We start from the raw sequence: 20,548 nt of genomic DNA, 5'->3' as shown, positions 1-20,548 counted from the left end.
CTCATGTTCCCTTTCAGATACTGGTATAGAAAGCCTTCAATACTCCTCCCATTGGGGCCATTCCCAGTGGTTCTCACACAAGGCATTCTGGCTATGCTTCCATTGCATTCTCCAAAACATTGTCATTGGAATCATTGTCATTTGAAACATTTCCATTGGAACCTTTGACCTTCTTTGAAGGATTTCCAGCTCGTTTTCTGCAGAATTGGCATGTTTCCCATTGGCCATTCCTGCAGAGGTGACCACAGGCTTGATGTCCCTTTCCACAGGCAGAGGCTCAAAACGGGTAGTGCTTCCTCTTGCAGCCACACCCCCCGGTCCTGCATGGAATTTACACCAATTCAAATATCTGAGGAATAATGAACAATAGAGCAAAATTCAATGGAATGTCACATGTCAATGGCAGCTAAATACTCTAAACTGAGTCTTAATCAGCAGGGATTTCAATGAAAAGTTCTTCATAGCAATAATTATTCCTGCTGAAAGTTCTTGATTTAAAGTTTTTAGCAATATAAAATAACTACATTTAACAGCAGCAAAGTTTCAGGAATGATAAAATATCCATTAATGTAGCAAGAAATGTCATCATGTGCAGGTTATAGTTCTGACCATACACAGATTTGAATGGAAAAGGCATCAGCCCAAAATGTGATAAACATTAATGAAACATGAATACTGGTTGTATTATGAGAAATGAAGTCCTTTCAAGATGGAGTATATTCTTGTATGCTGATACAAATAAATTCAAAAGAAGAGAACCAAAACCCCAATACATATCAAAATTGGTATCCCAAATCAGATTAAAACCCTTCTCCTGACGAAAAGGTTTACCAGAAGGGACATGATAAACAACTGTCCAGACAAGCCACTTAAACATATGAAGACCATGTAGCATGTTTTCTATGTTGGTCTATGGACATTAGTTTCTGTTTCATTTTCAAAACCATGTATTGCATAAGACTCCTAGAGTTTAGACTTCAATGGCATCATTATGGAAGCTGAGAAAACATTATAGAACTGGGATGCCATATAAATTCACTTACCGTGTCTTTTAATCCTTTTCCTTCTTTCCTTAACCACACACTGTTTCCGCTCCAAAAATTGACATATTATGCTGAAGAACCGGTCCAGACCTTATCCCAAACCCACTCAACTGAAGGAAGGGCAACAAAACTGATCTTTAATCCCAAGGCTACTGCCAGACAGTTATATCATACATAAGATTGTTGTAGAAGGAACCCTTTACCCTTTGGAACATGAAGAAAGACGCTGTTGTGTTCAACATGTACAGAAAAACAGAGGCTCATCTCTGGACATGCCCTTGTGCATTTGTAGCAAGCATTTGAGTGGAGTTGAGGCATTCAGTTCCAAGCTGAATTGAATCACCACGAAGAATTTCATCAACAACTTGATTGATGGCATTTCCTTTAGCCTACAGACAGTAGAATGTTTCATGTTTCAAATAAATCCAAGAGGGTTTTGACAGACAGACATAAACATAGTACTAGTAGGCATAGTTACCTTAACTCCAATGGCAATGGCTGTTTTAAGCTTAACAAGCTGACCCAATCTTAAAGCAGCCCCCCTGTTATCTTTGAGAAAGATCAATGGGACCTTCCTCGACTGTGCCAAGCTCGGCAGATGCTTTGACAGCCACCGTGGGTTGCAATCAAAAGCTATCAGTACAGCCTGAAGCTCGACAGATGCTGCTTTCGGATTCGATGCTGTCATTGCTGTCATTGGTTTCATGCGTTCAAGCACACGAGTCACCTCATTGACCCCTAGTGCGAATTGTTGCTACAAAACATAAAGAAAAACAAAATCAATTTGGTCATTCATTATCAAACACACATTCAGGTTCGATAATCTGAATCCAATCATCCAAACCTTGAACCAAATCTTTTCAGGTAAAGACTTGCCATCCATAAGTCTTGCTGACTCTATCCTTCTGTATGAAGATAGCACTAAATTAATTAATGTCGTTATTAATTGGAAGAATATTTATCAGTGAAATTTAAATCTATTTACTGAAAAGATAACCATAACCATAACACAACCTCTGAATTGATTCGAGCAGACAATGGAGACGTTCTCCTTCATAGCAACTACATATTTAACAGATTCAAGTATATCAGTTAACAACTAGATTCAACAAGTATCAAACACCCAAAGGACCCAAAAACTAGTACTCACTCTTGGTTTTGAGGTTGAGGGACAAAGGCAGACTTGGAAGCAGCATTCCCTTTCGAATCTTTGTTTCTGGGCGCCATGTTTACGCGCCACACTGCACACCCACTGTGAGAGAGAGAGAGAGAGAGAGAGAGAGAGCTCTCTGAGCGACGGCGCAAAACTGAGAAAGAAGAAGAAAACAGCTTATGGGGTTTTCAGGTGCTGGTAAAGTTAAGAAGTTACTCTTTAGGGGGAGAAACCTTCTTCAGAAACTCCCTGGGCTTTTGCGACCCAAAAATTAAAAACTCCCTGGGCTTTGTGGTTTTATGGGGTTTAGGGTGGTATTTTCGCACATTCAAGTTTGGGTGATAAATGTGCAAAATAGCTAAATTTTTTTCCTAAACTTTTTATTTTGTCCCGAAACAGAATTGAAAAATTAATTTTAAATTTTTTTATAATATTGAAAATGTATTTCTAAATAATTTTTTTAATTTGGCAATTGACCAAATTTTTTTTTATGAATGGTATTTGCACACATAGTACAAAGTCTGGTGGTAAATGTGCAAAATCTTAAATCTTTCTAGCATGGATTTCGTGAGTTAACATTGACTCGACAATGGGTTATAGTTCAGTGTTTGGATAAATGTGTAGAGTTCCTGAGTTAAAACAGGCTTCTTGTTGAAAGGCTTCACCTTCAGATATTACTTTGGATGGTTTCATAATTGTACTGTAAAGCATTGTATTTACCATAATACCAACAGAACACACTAGATTTATAGTCACAGAGCATCTCATCACCTATCTTCCCAATCATCTTAATCTAAGACAAAAGAGGAGCCAAATTCTGTAAAAGGGGATTTCTTTTTTCTTATTTTCTCTTATTATATTGAAAATGTGGTGCACCAGAAAATCTAAAGGTAGTGCAACCCCACCATTTTGGATCAACGTTATAAAACTTAAAAACTAAATATCAAACAATGACACTAATTGCACAGTGAAAAGAAAAACCCAGAAATTTGTGAACAAATTTTACATGGTTGTAGTCCAGAGAGGTTGCACTAAAATACGATAACAAGATAAAAAGATACATGTATATCTCATGCCTTTTTATAGGGAGAGACCATTGATGCTATTTTATGCAACATTTTTGATGCATTATTGTTATCACTTTCATTAAAGGAGGTCCACTTCTGAAAATTATGTAGGCTGCCTGTGAAGTCTGTAAAAAGTCCATCAACACCTATCTGATTAATCCAATAATCATACTCTGCATATGGATCTTGATGAAAGTTTACATGCAGGAACTTGTTCTCATTTCGGTATGTGTATGGGTGCACCTGCATTGGAATTAAAGAAGATGAAATATAAGAATGCAATTCTTTATTGTATTGCAAACAACAATGGCATCTATATATCTGAAGCATTCATATTTCAGAAGAAAATCACAAAACACTAAAATAACAAGAAAAAAGAAAAAACATGGCAATCTCCCATAGTAATGGAAACAAATTTGTATGCTTCCAAAGAATAATTGGATATTAGAAACAAAATCTTTAACTCATTATTCACTCAAGTCCTCAATGCAATCAATCGATTTGTCATGAGCAACAACCTAAGCTACCATATAACTTATTATTTGAGAAGCTGATTCAGCTCTCAGAGAATTTTGCATCCTTTCCTAGAGAGTAATATAAGAACTTCAGTGGAAGTATATCAATTACAAAAAGCTGTATGTTATGGTGTACCAAAATTCCTAACATAAGTGTCATGCTTGTACTGCTACAACATTGGTTTTTGTTATGGCTATCCATGAATCACAACTCTTAGTAGCAAATTAGACCAAAGAAAAGTCTTTCTTTCTTCTTTGTTCTGTTCTACTGTTATTCAACCCTTGGCATGTATTATGAGTACGTCTTGTCAAGTATGCTACAGTACAACACTTGACCCAGTACTCTACTAGAATACTAGTACAAGATGAAAATGCAATGTCAAAGAAAAAGGATTCACGACCATGACCACTTAACCTTAAACCTTTTATACCAGATTACCCAAAATCAAATGGACAAGTCTTTACAGAGAAGAAACTTACCTGTAGGTTATATGCATGGGCTCTGGAGACCAGATCAGTAGCTGTTTGCAAATAATCATTTACTACAGGAACCAAAGTATCCTTCCACGGTCCAATTCCCACCACATAATCTTTAATGAAGTCAAGGTAGGTATCTGAAATAATTTCCCAATAGGACTGCATATTTTCAATTTGATGTCAGTTAGGAGGAATATATACTGAAAACTTAATGAAAGAATTATATGCCAAAAATTAGACATAGGGATACAATTTAAGCTGGGTCTTTAATCATTATAAAGAGTTTATGCTTGGCAAAACTGTAAAATGCATAAGTAGTCCATGGGGAGATAACACTCAGAAGAAGACAAACCTGATTAGTGTCTTGAGTTGGAACTGTAATATCATCAATTAAAAAGATCTTGGGCAAGTCTGTCAGGTTTGATGCATATATAAGTGAAGTTGGAGCAAAGGACTGGATAAATACAGGTTGTTTTAACCAATCCTTTGACATGTATGAACCCTTGTACCCATACTTCTTAAGTGTCTCCACAAACCTGTCCTCAAATTTCTTACCATCTGGCCACTTCACCTGTCATCAAATTAAATATTAGCCAAGTTTTGTCTAACAAAGAAAAAGATATCTATCAGCATCAACAAATCAAACTTTTAACCATGAATTGGTGGCGGACATTCCATATCCTGATGCTTTCTTACGGTAATTAGTAAGTATGAAGCCAACTTAATGTTGTTTGCCTTACTCAAACCAGGAGGAAGTTCTTTAATTAATCAGAAAGACATTAGAACCAGACCATGGGAGATTGGAATAGAATAGGAAACCTCTTGGCCTCTTTTTTATATATAGCCTTATTACAGGAAAAAGCATAACGCTAATCAGGTTCTGTGCAACCATTCTTAGTGGCAGCTTTCAGGATACTCACATGCTGGTTGATCAATACTGGATTTTTAATCTCCGGATATATTCCAACAACTCTGGATGCATCCAGTGCGATTGAAATGAACTCTTCAAAAGTAATAATAGGAAATTTTCCTGAGGGATACACCAAAAGAGAATATACTTAAAGATCCTTATTTATCAGAGTTATTGGACTTCAAAAAACTGATTTTTTATGTTTTTTTTTTAAATGTATGCTTAAATTCAGAGTTATTTATCAGAAATAGGAACTAACCATTATATTGTTGATCCCGAAATGGATACCTCTGCTTCACTCGTAATGACTTCAGTTCTTTTAGTGTAAAATCAACTGCATATGATAAAAATAATTTTTAATTCCCACAGTTAATTATGTTGAATGGCAGTAATGCAAAGATACTGCTATACAAAAATGCAAAAAATGCTAGTATGTTGGTGTTAGAATATAAATTAATTGTTGCCACATTCTAACTGCTTATGATTCTTATCAGTTGGGTGCTCATGTATAGTCAATCTTCAGTTAGAAGATAGGACTTACAAATAATGCCCATCAGCACAGTATGACATTAACAATTTTAAAAGTGTTGAAAGCAGGAGGGTTGACATACCAGTAAAAAAGCCAGTGGTGTTGACCCCTTGAACTTCATAGGTCCTTTTACGATTTGCAAATTCCTTGTGTTCTGCAATATCAGTTGTCTCATCAAGGGTCACATCATGAAAGCATATAAGAACACCATCTTTAGAAGATAGGATATCTGTTTCAATGAAGTCTGCACCCTCTTCAATAGCTCTCTGCAGGAATGGAAGCTTTAGTACACATTTTTATCAAGAACAGCTATTCACCAGGTGATCCAGTTTATAACTATTTATTATACCATCAAATTGCCACATCTAATCATTAATAGTCAGAGGCTTTCTAAAACTACGAGAGCGGGGTTAAGCTCATAGCATACAATATCTAACTATGTGGTGTCTCAAGACAAAAACTTACCACGTATGCAGGAGCAGTTTCTTCAGGAATCTCTCCATTTGAACCTCGATGTGCAACATTGTATGGACGAGAAGTTTGTAGAGGTTGTCTATTTCCATTAGTCGATTTACTAGGAAGTGGATAGAATGGCCTTCCGGAACACCCAACAAGGAGTAGTAGGAACACAAAAGGAGGAAAGCCTGGGAAATGTAAAAATACCAAATTTAAATTATCAAGTCTAGACCGAAGAATGCTGACCTACATAAATAAATACATATTTGCACATTATGTTCATTTTTCATAAATTTGGAGAACAGAAATCTGCTGAGTCTATGGTGCACAAAACACTCTCATATGGTAACAATCAAATAGCAGCACATTCAACTAAAAACGCCTACTTATAAATAGAACAGGAAACCACAGCCTTGCATTACACAACTAGGTCATCATTTTGCTAAATTAAGAAATAATTAAAGGCACTTCCGCACTTTACAACTAAAAATCAGTTTTTAGTTGTAAATCAGTTTTCCCGAAATGCAAAAGTTAAATATCCTCTACAATCACCTAATTAGCTTTGTGTCAACCCAAATTTCGTTGTCTATGATTCTATGGTCATTTACTACACCAACATGGCATACTTTCATTGGTTTAAAGAATGGTTACTCCCAAAGAAATTCCGAAGCAGAGATCAAATCACAAGGCTTCAAACAAATCAAACAAACCCAGATAAGCAATTGCAAAGGGCAAACAAGCTACCAAGATACAAACCCAGATAATCAATTTTTTCTATTTAACAAAACTGAAAACTGAAAAAACCCAGTAATGATTCACACACAAACATTGAAAAACTGACACCATCATCAACAAGAACAATACCGAAAGACCAAAAAAAATTCAAACTTTGGGGTCAAGTTTCGAGCTTACAGTGTGAGGAAGCCATGGTGTTGGCCCAGCTTCTCTCAGTCTGCTCCTGCTGTGTTTCTTGAGCTTTAATGAGAACTTAATAATGAAATGAACTACAAAGCTTGAATTTTGAAGAATAAATGTTGTTGTGTTTCTAAGGTAGTGGAATCGTGTGTGACCGAGAGCCTTATAACATGGAGGCTCGGAGTGTTTAGCGCCATGGATCTACCTGTAAACCCAAGAATATTCCTCAAAATAGATAGGCTTTACTAGGAAAATAATTTAGCAGTGACAGGTTACGTGCCAATGGGACGCTGATACTGCAATCCTGGCCATTTACGTGTGGGGGAGGTTGGACAGGTGGATGGTGATGATTGGGTTTGTTTTTTGATAGTTTTAAAGGTCACGGTGTTAACTGTTAAGCTGACTGCCCAGTGGCGTTGACTGAATGGTGATTTGTCATATGTGGCGTGATATATACTACTTTTTTGATCTTTGACCATTAAATTAATAATTGGCCGAAAAAAAAACAGACCATTAAATTAAGAACAAATTTCACTTTACACCCCTGAGGTTTGCTCAAATTGTCAAATTACTCTTTCAGGTTTTAATTTTGGCAATTTAAAATTTAAGATTTGAAATCAAAGATAATGTGGCCCCTCAGTAAATCTGACTCAATAATTAAACGTTAAATATTGCTTATGTGGTACATATGGGACCCATATAGTTAATTGTTTCAAATAAATTCAATAGTTGACTTCTTAATAGAGGATTCAGTATCTCCGACCATTAAATATACAACAAAGCAGTACTACTATCACAATCCAGGAAGCCAACAAGATCAACCACATGATTTTTTGTCTTTTTTGTGATATTGCAAGATGAACGTTTTCGAAATTGCCCTTATGATGATTTTAGGCATTAATTGTGGGTCTCACATATGCCACATAAACATTTAACGTAACAGTCAGACTTACTGAGGGGCCATATTGTCTTTGATTTTAAACTTTGAATTTTAAATTATCAAAATTGAAACTTAAGAGAACAATTTGATAATCTGAGCAAAACAGAGGGGTGCAGACTAAAATTTACTCTTAAATTAATAACAATAGGAAATGACAAAGCTTAAGTATTCCACCAAAAAAACAAAGCTTCAGTAAAGCTCATGAAAAGTTTTAAATAATAAAAAAGAAGTTTGAAAAAGACAGAGGTCCTACTCATAAGTAGACCTGGCAAATGGGTCGTTTTTTGCGGGTTCGGGTCAAACACGACACGACCCGTTAAGCTTAACGGGTTAACACGACACGACCCATTAAGTAACGGGTGACAAAACCCCCAACACGAACACGACACGAATTAAAACGAATAAACACGACACGACCCGTTCTACCCGTTAAGAAAATTAATATTTTTTAAACAAAATTACAATTAATATATATCTTCCAATACTTACAAAAATTACAGCCCAAAATTCCATTCATGCAATATTCCAAAATAAGTAACAGCCAAAAATTACAGCCCAAAACAAAATTCAATACATATATACAATGTTCCAAAATGAATAAACAGCCAAAACCAAAATTTATCACAATGTTCCAAAATAAAACAGCCCAAAATTCTCTAATTCTCCCCAAAATAAACAGCCCAAAATTTATCACAATCTTCCAGGCTTCCAGCCATAAACAGAACACCACTTCAATTAATGATTAATTCCACATTGCCACACCAAGAACTTCAATTAATGATTAATGCCACATTGCCACACAAAGGGAGTGATACCTGCAAGACATTTGGTTCTTTAGTCAAGGAAGAGTAGCATAAAAGAATTACAATACAGTATTCAGTGGCTGCGTAGCAAGACAATGTCTTAATGAGGTGGTGCAAATTATGTTGACACATCACAATGACACCTAATAACAATTTCCAGTTTTAGAAGAAAAGATTGGAATGAGATCAAAGAGATCTTAACTAACTTATTCACAGCAGCAACAAAGCTCACATAGCCTATAAGTAGAAGGGAACAAAACATTCATATAGATCAGCTCTCCAGAAAGACCAAACTTTTAATAGTTTTACTTACAAGAACAGTGCCCTATAATAAGAACTAAGAATATATGTAATAAGAACTAAGAATCTTCAGTTATATACATACTGTGCCAAAATGGTGGTTTACCAAAACAATGGTGGAAGATGGTTCCAAGCCACTATATACCAATTGCTTCATAGTGACAGTATCAGGAGTACCATATCCACATAATCAAAATCAAGAATCTTTATAGTGGCTCTTCTAAAAACTAATGATAATGTATGTTTCTATATTTTTCCATATCAACATTGTCAGTTCCATTAATATTGTGCAATCAAATGCAAACAGAAATACATATAATTACAGCTACAACAATAAAAATACAGCACCTTTCATCAATCATCAACAAAAATGGTATTAGAACACTGTTCAGATCTGCTTCCTCTATCCTCAATGGTCAAATTGAAAACATCTTCACTAAGTACTTCCAAGTCAGCATGTTCTTTATCAAACACTAAGCATAAAAAAAAAAAAACACTAATTACAAATATAACTTTATGAGAATAAAAGAACATAACAGTATAATGGCATGTAAAATTTACCTCCCTTGCCAAAAATCCAATCTCGAGTACATAACAAAGCTTGAACAGTTTCAGGCAATAATGAACTGCGATATTGATCTAGTACTCTACCACCAATACTAAAGACTGATTCGGATGCAACAGTGGAAATAGGAATTGTTAGCACATCACGAGCTAAATTAGAAAGAATAGGATAACGAAATTGCTCCATTTGCCACCAAGAAAGAACATCTAACTCTTGCTTTCTGTCTAGCCTTTCTTCATCAAAATACTTATCCAATTCAGTTTTTGTACTTGAAGCTACACCACTGTTATAACTATTATCAAAATCCTACAAAGGATTATAAAAAACATGAAATTATCAAACAAGCACTTATAAAAAAAGATAAACAATTATCAAACAAGCAATTATGAATTATATAAAAAAAAACCAGCAATTACCTCAAAGATGGTGTCTCCATCTTCCGTGTGACTAGCTGTCTCATTCCTTGGACGATTTGAATTAACAAGATGTGACAAATTTTCCATGTACAAATCAAAAAGAGAAGACAAGGTGTCACTAACACGTTTGAATTCATAAGAATCTTGACCATAAAGCTTGGTATAAGCCCATTCTACAAACTGCAATTTATAACGAGGATCCAAAATAATTGCAATTGCAAGAATTAAACTGTAATCTGACCAATACTTTTCAAACTTTAAGTTCATAGAAGTTCCCAGCCTTCTCATGAAATCATTCCTATCTTCCATGGCTGTTTTGATACTGTGTTGGATTATGAACACTTTAGGAAAGAACAAATTTGATGTGGGGTACTTTGTTCCAGAAAATAAGCAAGTAACTTCATAAAAATACCCCAAAAATTTTGAAATCTTTCCTATTTTATCCCACTCTTCTGTAGAAGGGCAAAAAATGAAACTTGAATCACTTAATCTTAGATTGATAAAAGCACGCTGATAAAAAAGTGCACTGTCAAGCATGGTATAGGTTGAGTTCCACCTAGTAGGCACATCTTGTCTTAAGCCTCTCCTATTACCTGCTATCCCTACTTGTGCAACACATTCAAAGAACTTTTGTTTCCTCCCAGCTGAACCCCTTATGTATTTGATACATTCACGAATCTTTAAAACAGAGGGATCAATTTCTTTAAGTCCCTCTTGAACTATCAAGTTTAAAATGTGAGCACAGCAGCGAACATGAAAGAAATTACCATTCATTAATAGTAGACCTCTAAAGTTCAATTGATTTTTCAAATGATCAACAAAACAATCATTTGCAGAAGCATTATCCAAAGTAATAGAAAATAATTTCTTCTCAATCCCCCAATCAGTCAATAATGAATTAATTTTTTCACACAAAGCAACACCAGTATGTGGAGGGGGCATATGACAAAAGTTTAAAATCCTTTTATGCAATCTCCATTCTTGATCAACAAAATGGGCTGTAAGAGTTAGGTATCCATCAGTGGTCAAAGAGGTCCATAAATCAGATGTTAAGCAAATCCTTCCTGGAACCATACTTAACAAATTACCAAGTTTAAGTTTTTCCCTTTTGAACATCCTTAAAACACATGCCTTAACAGTATTTCTACAAGGCAGCTTGATATCAGGAGATATATATGCAAATAAAGCTCTAATGCCCTCATATTCAACAAAGCTAAAAGGTAAATCATGTTTGATAATTGCTTCTATCAATAAATCTCTAAATTTCTCATGATCAAATTTTGGGGAACGCAATCCAGACTGTGATAACATTAATTGCTGCAAATCACCATGTGTTTTCTTAGGACAATTTTTCATGTGACTCAACATATTACCCGTCCCACATTGACTATCACATATATATATATCACACCACATTGTCTACATTTAGCACGCTTCTTTTTATCTGGTTCCATAGGCAATGGTTCAAACAAAGTCCAAGCAGGAGATCTTAATTTACGCTTACCTACTGCCATGCCTCTTGCCCTTTTCTTTGTAGGGCTTTTATCTGCTGTATCTTCTACATGTTCAGCACTTTGACCCACATTGTTTCTCACTGAAACTTCACCAGACTCCTCAACAATATTACTTGAAGGACTAGGATTCATCTGCATTGAAGTATTGAACATTTAATAAGCTAGTTATATATAAAAATAAAGCATCCTATGATTCAGATTTCAGAATAACAAAAGAGGAAAACAAAGCATTTAGCAAGTCAGCCAAGTTCCTGTTTCAGTATAGATTTATATTAGCCACAAAAAGGGGTTTCGGAATTCAGAGTACCTTTGAGGCTTTGAGGCTTTGAGTCGGGCTGAGGGTCGAGACGACGACGTTTTTATTCCTGGGCTGCAGTAAGTAGATCGCGACTCGTTCCGCCCCTTGTCCCCGAATATGGGTAATATGTTCTCAAAAAAAAGTTGCTCCAATCTGACCTAGCTGGCGAGCGATCCCAGTTCGCGGCAGAGAACAAGACAGCAAGAGACTCGAGAGGGAGAGATCGCAGAGGAGGGAGAAAGATTCTTGTGTGCAGCTCGCAGAGACTAAGGGTCGATTGTAGACTTGCAGAGTGAGAGATCGCAGAGGGAGGGACAAGAGAAAGAGAGAGAGCCAGAGAGGGCAGCTGGATCGATGTCAATGGAGGCTGACTGGCTGAGACGACGATGCTGGGTCGATGGAGGCAGAGTCTGTGCAGCTCTGTGTGAGGTCGATTGCAGAGGAATAAGAAGAGAAAGGGAGAGATGCTGGCAGAGTGGCAGCTGGGTCGATGAAGGCTAAGGGTCCATGGAGATTGGAGGCTAAGGCTGAGGGAGACAATCTAAGAGGCAAAGAGGCTGATGGAATGATGGATCATGGAGACATGGAGGATTGGAGGCTACTGGCTAAAGGCTAAGACATGGAGACAACAGATCGCATTTGGGCATTTTGCAGAGAGCCAGAGAGTGAGAGAGTCGAGAGACTCAGAGAGATAAGGACCATAAGGTGAGAGGCGGCTGAGTGTTTTGTGAAATAGGAAACTGAATGAATTAGAGATTAGGGTTACTGGGTTAGGATATTTTGACATTTTGTTAAGTGTAGCAAATTACTTAAATGCCCTTATTCTTAACGGGTCTTAACGGGTTTCGCGGGTTGACACGAACACGACCCGTTATCTAAACGGGTTGTTAACGGGTCTACACGATTTGAACACGACCCAATTAGCTCAAACCCAAACCCGCAAATTTGCGGGTCGTTCCGGGTCGTGTTAACGGGTCGTGATAAATTTTGCCGGGTCTACTCATAAGTCCCACCTAAGATAATTTAGCAGAGAGTGAAAAGAAAAGTCCTAATAAGAATATTATAATAAACAAGAGGAAGGAATGAGAATTATGGCTTCTTTATTTTTTCTTTTTTTAAGAAAGAGAGCTACCGCTTAAGTGGTTGAACATTTATGGGTGGCGGACCCAAATTTTTTATTAGTAGTCTCAATAATTTAATGACATATTAATTTATAATTTTATCTTAATATAAATTGATTGTTAAAGACAAATATTTAATTTAAAAATTTTAAAAATATTTAACTTAAATTCTACCCAACACCATACTCAACAATTCTGTATACCAACATCTCCACTCATCTCTCGATGGTGTTGATGAGCCTTATTTAGAATCTATGTTGTTTTCTAAGTTTTTATTTTATGTTCTATTTTTTAATTGTGAAGTGGTCGGCAGGTGCATTTGATGATTTTCAATGAAATAAAATTAATGTCTTGACAGGCCATAGCCCTTCGTGGTGTTCCTTCACTTTTAGTGCTTTGAGAAGTTTATATCTTGGCCACCTTCATTTCCTCCCTAAGATCTTTTCCCTCTTTTTTTTTTTTCCCTTTAATGTTGATTTAAGGTTGAAACATGTGTTTTCCAACTGGAACTCATAATGAAAGGTGACATTATTGGGGTTAGAAGGTTAGGGGATTCTGATTCACTTAGTAAAAATAAAATGGAGGATTGCAACGGTAGTGAGAATCTCAACGACGAGCATTCAAAGCAGTAAGGATGAACATCTCCTCAATTTACACAAGTAATTTCTACTTTGGATAGTTGCCTACAAAAACTTAGATTTTTGCCACTTAAGATCTGGGTAACTTTCTTATTGTCTACTTAGGAAGTGGTGGTGAACTGGTGATGGTGTTGGGTTTGGGAGGTGGTGGTGATGATGTTGGGGTTTGGTGTGTTTGTTGGGTATAGTAAGTAGAATTGATGGGTGTTATGTTGGGTTTTAGTAATTAGGGTAGTTTAGAAAAACATGTTGGGTGTACTAATAAGTTTTAATATTTTTATAAAGGTAGTTCTAAAGAGTGTAATGAGACTATTGATAAAAAAATTGGGTTCAAACTTATCATCTTTGGTTAAAGGAAGGTCTTTTTGCCTAAAATTCGTCTAAGCAGTCAATAGAAATCAAAGAAACAATCGCATAATAATAAAAAGATGTATAGTGATTTACCACGATCAATATGATCGAAATTCGTTCACTTGAGTCTTGTTTTGGTCTCATTATGAACAAAGGTGATTACAATGTAGAGAATGAGAGCTTTAGAGAGAAAAATGAGAGATATGACCTAGGGATATCAAAAAGAGGGGATCTTCTCTAAGAGCATGTATAATGGCTTTTTGCTATATGTTATGCTATATGCTATATGCTATATTTAGCATGACTTTTAGCATTTAGCAATAATTTTTGTGCTTTTTGCTCAAATAGCACAAAAGCTATAATTATATGTTAGAGGAAATTACAGATTTGGTCTATTTATTTTATACCTAATTCAATTTTGGTCTACGATCTTTTTTAAGTTCTGTTTTGGTCCACTAATTGTTTCATTTGTTCAATAAAGGTCCAGATTTGTGACTTTAAATCCTTTGAGTTGTATTTTCTTCAATTATAATTGAAGTATAAGTTATATTTTATCATTCCTTAGTCATAAAAACAAATTTGGAGAATTATAATCTAAGAGAATTGAGATTAGGTGAAATTTGAAAAATTAGCAGTTTCGGATACCCTACTTTGGGGTCAATTATCTTGAGTTTTAGAACTTCAATTTGAATGATCTTTATATGTTTGTAAAGAAGAAATGCATAGCTTTAAAATAAGTATATATTTGCTGAATTTGGGTGAGATTTGATAGGATAAAAGACAGACCAAATTTGAGAAAACAAATCTGAACCTTTATTGAACAAGTGAAATAATTAGTGGATCAAAACAGAACTTAAAAAAGATTGTGGACCAAAATTGAACTAGGTATAAAATAACTGGACTAAATCTGCAATTTCCTCTTATATGTTAATATGTTTATATTTTTAATATATTCATATATATCCTTATAAATTAAATTTAATATATTAAATTATTTTAATAATTATATCATTGTAAATATTTTAATGAGATATTTAATATGAGCACAATATTAAATATATTTAAATATTATTATTTTAATACCCAAATTAATATTTTAGTATTTTTCATGTCAAAGTCAAATTTAGGAATTGTAAAATTTGAATACATGGCCAATCAACCCATGATAGATGTCCATCCTCATGCCTCTTACTGCAACATTTTTCATTCATGTGAATATCCTTTCCTCTCTTTCACCTCGTGGGACCCAACACTTTTTCAACCAATCACTTTCTTTCACTTGGTTTTTTATTCTTTCTTTACCCATACTTTTCAAATGGTGAGTTCACTTTTTTCTTGAGTTTCTTAATAGCAATTGCTAAATTTTCTATTATATATAGTAAAAAATTTAGCAATAGCATAGTAAATGTTAAATTTAGCTATGCCATTATAGTGATCTTTTTTTTATCAATTTTGCTATATTTAGCATATAGCATATAGCATAACATTTAGCCATGCCATTTTACATGCTATAAAGGATAAGAGGCCCTCCCATTATAATTGTCCATATCACCATATGTGTGACCTAATCGTTAATCCAACTAAAACCCAATTGCCCAAATATATGTGACTTAAGTTTCCCAACTAAAACTCAACGTTAGCCCAATACAACAGTAAGACCCAACATGGCACAAACATAAGGAATGGAAAGTCATGACTTAGGTGGTAGAAGTAGAACATTTATACCACATTCACGATCAAAATTTGATCCAAGCAGCCTGCAACACAAATTGGCAATTATAGGAAAACATTAAAATGGAGTGTGCCCTCATCCTCCTTTTGAGTTTTGACATAACTTGGCTCACACAAAACATTGCTCTTGTGCTTTGGAGTAACCTTAACCAACCAACACTTCATATATATAGATCAAAGTACACTAACAGCACAATAATCTAATATATTCCGTCCACACATACACAATTGATCCAGTAAAGGACCACATATAGGATAATATAGAGAAGACCTTCATACTAAAAAGAGCTAATTATTTAACTCAGGGTGTTCATAACTTAACATTCCAAGGGGTGACCAGAGCCACCACCATTGGCCTAGAGCGGAAAAGGATTAGTGCAGACGGTTATGTGCCTCATGGGGTTTTCCACCTCCCCGCCGCCGGCATGCTTGACAAATTCAGCTGGAGAAAGGAAGCTGCCATGACAAACACATACAATCCTCACGTTCCCTTTCAGATACTGGTACAGAAATCCTTCAATCCTCCTCCCATTGGGGCCATTCCCAGTGGTCCTCACACAAGGCATTTTGGCTATCGCTTCCATTCCATTCTCCCAAATATTGTCAGAATCATTGTCATCTGAAACATTGCCATTGGAAGCATTGCCATTGGAAGCATTGCCATTGGCAGTATTGCCATTGGAAGCATTGCCATTGGAAGCATTGCCATTGGCAGCATTGCCATTGGAAACTTTGACCTTCTTTGAAGGATTTTCCAGCTCATTTTCTGCGGGATTGGCATGTTTCCCATTGGCCATTCCAGCAGAGGTGACCACAGGCTTGATGTCCCTTTCTTCAGGCAGTGGCTCAAAATGCGTAGTGCTTCCTCTTGCAGCCACACCCCCCGGTCCTGCATGGAATTTACACCAATTCAAATCTCTGAGGAATAATGAACAATAGATCAAAATTCAATGGAATGTCACATGTCAATGGCAGCTAAATACTCTAAACTGGTCTTAATCAGCAGGGATTTCAATGAAAAGTTCTTCATAGCAACAATTATTCCTGCTGAAAGTTCTTGATTGAAGTTTTTAGCATGTAAGATAACAACATTTATCAGCAGAAAAGCTACAAGAATGATAAGATATCTGTTAATGTAGCAAGAAATGTCATCCTGTGCAGGTTATAGTTCTGATGCTCCCATACACAGATTTGAATGGAAAAGGCATCAGCCCAAAATGTGATAAACATTAATGAGACATGAATACTGGTTGTATTATGAGAGATGAAATCCTTTCTAGATGGAGTATATTCTTGTATGCTGATATAAATAAATTCAAAAGAAGAGAACCAAACTCCAATATATACAACTATAAAAATAACATAGTTGAACAGGAAAGTGGATATAAAACAGTTAAAACCTATATTTCAATTGTTGCAAGAATATAGTTCATATGTTGCAGAATATAGTTCATACGTTATGTATCCATATCAAAATTGGTATCCCAAATTATATTAAAACCCTTCTCCTGACGAAAAGGTTTACCAGAAGGGACATGATAAACAACAGTCCAGACCTTATCCCAAACCCACTCAACTGAAGGAAGGGCAACAAAACTTCTGTTGAATCTAAAGATAACATAAGCTTTGCTACTATGAAACTTCGAGATACCTAAGACAAGACTCAGCTACAAATTAACATGCCAAAAATGAGAAGAGAGCACAATAAAAAGCTTTTACAAGCATATGCATACAAAATTTTAGTCACAAGGTTGAAAGGTGGGAGACTGGAAGGCAGACAAAACCAGGAAATATAAGAAAAATATGAATCTTTATAACTTCGTTCAGCACAGGAACCATTTTGAGTCACCTATAAGTTCCATAGCAGTAAAGTTTTGATTTTTAGTTGTGAGAATGCTGCAACAGATGATGCTGGATATCCATTACCATGTATAGAAATCATGCATAAAAACAACATGGAATCTACTTTCATTTAACTTGGGAGAATGCAGGAATTGCAGCCCCATAAATTCACTTTGCTGAATATTTATGTGGTTCACTTTTACGTCTCAAATTCTTCTTAATAAACATGTAACTAAGCATCGGTAGAATATTAAGATCCTGCATTAAGGAATAAAATATTAGAAAAGTACAATTTCCTATATGAGAAAAACTTTTGTATGCTAAATGCTAGAATGGACTATGAAGATGAAACCTATGTTTTTTTCCATATGTGGTCAGGTTCAAATTCTATATTAGGCTCATATGCACCGCTGTTTTCTTATTTTGTCGATACGTTGTCAGATATAGACTTTTTCTTAATATTACTTTGTCGCTACGTTGTCGGATATAGATTTTTTCTTAATATTTGTCGAGATGCAAATGAATTCGTTTTCTTTTTCTGTCGACACATTGTCGTATACAGATTCGTTCTTAATTTTTGTCGGCATGCGGATGTTTTCCAGATTCGATACTGCCACCATCTTAACCATTACAAAGCAGAAAAGAACTGAAGATCACCTTTCCACATGGATGCCGCAAATCTCCTATCTTGTTTCCCCACATTCTCTGCCAATTTGTTACACTTTTCATGACCGAATCGAATATACTAACTACCAAATCTTAACCGTTGACAAAGAAAAAAAAAGAGAACTTAGATTATCTTTCCACGTTCACGCCGCAAATCTCCTATCTGCTTCCCCACATTCTCTGCCATTTTGTTACACGTTTCATAATCGAATGTACCAACTACCAAATATTATCAGTTACCATAACTAGGTTCACCAATCATCACCATCTTGACCATTCATAAAGCAAAAAAGAGGTTAGGTCATCTTTGCACATGAACGCCGCAAATCTCCTATCTTGCTTCCCCACATTCTCTGCCTTTTATTACACTTTTCATAACCGAATCGAATATACCAACTACCAAATACTATTAATACCCTAACTATTTTTATTTTTTTGGTCAGAACCCTAACCAATTAAAATGACCAGTAAGCATTTTCCCTTTCATGAACAATTCCTATATATACTTTCAATAATGACCTTCCAAAACCAAATGTGGTTCCTAGTTAATCACATTTTCTTAGTAAATACATTGTTCCTCTTTCCATCCTTTAGTAACACGCCATGCATTCAACCATGAACCAAAAAGGCATATAAAAAACAAACAAACACACATCAAAATCATAAAAGAAGAAAAGATTCCATAGAATCCATACCATCCAAAACATGCTATCTTCTTGAGAAAAAAAACAACCACATATGCATTTCTCTTAACAGAAACATTATGCAGCAAAATTCTTATGCGATCTAACAGCATGTGAATCTAAAACCAAGGAAATGCAAATTATATGTGCAGCACAAACACAAGAACAAGATCAACTCAACAGAATCATAAGATCCAACACTCACAATTCTTTTTCTTTTACCTGAATATCAATTCATATATCAAGCAAAATCTTTAAACAGATGTAAATAGTTGGAGTGACAGACTTTACCTGAGAGGTATGTGATATACCCCTCTGCTTTGAACTTAACGACGGCACGACAGGCGCCGTTGCCGTCGTTTGGAGCAGAAGCCACCGTCCAAGCTGCCACCTCAGGCGGCGGCTGAGCTGCTTTGGCTCCCTTCGCCGCCAGCCTTTTCTTGACTTCCATTCTCCTCATTGCCTGCAAGTCCTTCACACTCAGCACTCGCTGCCCTGTCTCTGCTGGAAGCGAGCTTGACCTCTCCAGCGAAGGCAGAGAAGCAGCTCTCGGCGGCGTCGTTTTGGACCCGCCAGCTGCCTCCTTGTTCAGGGTCATCACTCCGGCCACCGATGAAGAGCGAGTCAGAAGCTTTTCAGTGGAGTTTGGAGAGTAAAGACTTCCAAGAGAGAGTCCGAGATTTACCTCTGCTTTTTTCTCAGAATCGGTTGATTTTGGTTCCTGGGTCGCTTTCTCAGGTGAAAATCTCTGCAAAAGGTTAGTTGGGTTCTCCTTTTCTTGCATGGAGGGCTTGGGTTGAGCAACCTGGTCGACCTTGTTTGAGTTTGACTCCGCCATTGGAAACCGAAAGGGAGCAAATTGGGCTCAAAAAACGCTTCCTTTTAGCTTCTCTGTTGCAAAGAAAATTATAGTCAGGCCTAAAATCTCAGCAAAAAATGAGTGGTAGCATGAAAAATTTGACAAACCCAGATGAGTGTGTGCTCTGTACACACAGAATCAGCTTTAACCCAGTTCAGAACTGTAGCAGAAAAATGAAGGAGGAGTGAGAAAGAGAGAAAGCAAACCCAGAGAAGCTTACATGGTTTTTGACAGAGGAGTCCAGCAAAGACTTTGGTGGAGAACTGCAAGTGAGGGATGGATTTATGGGCAATGAATCAAGAGAACTGACGCATTTGCATTGTACATGGCAATTGACAACGCACTTCTCAAGTCCACGTGGTGGTCAGTGGAGGAGGCAGAGCAGCGCAAGAGTTTGAATGAGGGAGGGAGAGAGAGAGAGAGAGAGTGAGAGAGGTTCACATCACGTACGGTTACGCTTTAGCTCTCTCACTCTTTGCAAGTTGCAGCTAAATGAGGCACTTCCACCACCACCTGTAACTAGCTGTCTCTCTCGCTCTCTCTCTCTCTCTCTCTCTCTCTCTCTCTCTCTCTCTGTGGCTCTTTCAAGTTTCAAAGATTGGAACTTGGTCTGTAATTGTGGGAATGACCAAGGGCAATTGTGTAAGGCAAAAAGGGTCGAGAAAGCACTATTGCCAGGGCGTTTTGTGTTCCGACGTGAAGGGGTTTGGTGGTGAGAGTGGAAGGAGTTATAGTGGGCGTGGCAATAGTGATTTG

General features: G+C 36.3%; 4 protein-coding genes across 6 annotated transcripts; all 4 read right to left on the bottom strand.

The window, feature by feature from the left end:
• Positions 1–92: 92 nt before the first annotated feature.
• On the bottom strand, positions 93–3,018 carry LOC147273319 (uncharacterized). Of its 3 annotated transcripts, XM_086256967.1 has the most exons (7): positions 2,194–3,018; positions 2,058–2,105; positions 1,888–1,948; positions 1,522–1,797; positions 1,247–1,432; positions 1,044–1,153; positions 93–320 (listed from the first exon to the last, which is right to left on the bottom strand). In XM_086256967.1, the coding sequence occupies exons 1-5, from the start codon at positions 2,268–2,270 to the stop codon at positions 1,304–1,306; spliced, it is 591 nt and encodes a 196-aa protein (XP_086113093.1). In that variant the 5' UTR covers positions 2,271–3,018; the 3' UTR covers positions 93–320; positions 1,044–1,153; positions 1,247–1,303. The 3 variants fall into 3 exon arrangements, with proteins under 3 accessions (XP_086113093.1, XP_086113092.1, XP_086113094.1); XM_086256966.1 differs by having other exon boundaries at positions 1,044–1,432; XM_086256968.1 differs by lacking the exon at positions 1,044–1,153.
• Positions 3,019–3,164: 146 nt separating this feature from the next.
• On the bottom strand, positions 3,165–7,288 carry LOC147273318 (glycerophosphodiester phosphodiesterase GDPD6-like). Its single transcript, XM_086256965.1, has 8 exons — positions 7,063–7,288; positions 6,160–6,338; positions 5,777–5,960; positions 5,425–5,499; positions 5,176–5,285; positions 4,608–4,826; positions 4,259–4,414; positions 3,165–3,506 (listed from the first exon to the last, which is right to left on the bottom strand). Exons 1-8 carry the CDS (start codon positions 7,076–7,078, stop codon positions 3,267–3,269), a joined length of 1,179 nt encoding a protein of 392 aa, XP_086113091.1. The 5' UTR covers positions 7,079–7,288; the 3' UTR covers positions 3,165–3,266.
• Positions 7,289–8,689: 1,401 nt separating this feature from the next.
• LOC147273317 (zinc finger BED domain-containing protein RICESLEEPER 2-like) lies at positions 8,690–11,672 on the bottom strand. The gene is made up of 4 exons (XM_086228073.1): positions 10,090–11,672; positions 9,670–9,979; positions 9,457–9,581; positions 8,690–8,820 (listed from the first exon to the last, which is right to left on the bottom strand). The coding sequence occupies exons 1-3, from the start codon at positions 11,503–11,505 to the stop codon at positions 9,463–9,465; spliced, it is 1,845 nt and encodes a 614-aa protein (XP_086084199.1). The 5' UTR covers positions 11,506–11,672; the 3' UTR covers positions 8,690–8,820; positions 9,457–9,462.
• A 4,203-nt stretch (positions 11,673–15,875) lies between these two features.
• Positions 15,876–20,309, bottom strand: LOC147273316 (ninja-family protein AFP2-like). The gene is made up of 3 exons (XM_086228603.1): positions 20,013–20,309; positions 19,225–19,824; positions 15,876–16,631 (listed from the first exon to the last, which is right to left on the bottom strand). The coding sequence occupies exons 2-3, from the start codon at positions 19,769–19,771 to the stop codon at positions 16,099–16,101; spliced, it is 1,080 nt and encodes a 359-aa protein (XP_086084729.1). The 5' UTR covers positions 19,772–19,824; positions 20,013–20,309; the 3' UTR covers positions 15,876–16,098.
• Positions 20,310–20,548: the final 239 nt, after the last annotated feature.

This window comes from Dryas octopetala, chromosome 9 (genome assembly GCF_963921425.1).
Source record: "Dryas octopetala chromosome 9, drDryOcto1.1, whole genome shotgun sequence".
In the NCBI taxonomy this organism is placed as follows: Eukaryota; Viridiplantae; Streptophyta; class Magnoliopsida; order Rosales; family Rosaceae; genus Dryas; species Dryas octopetala.
This window is presented reverse-complemented; position numbering and strand designations above follow the sequence as displayed.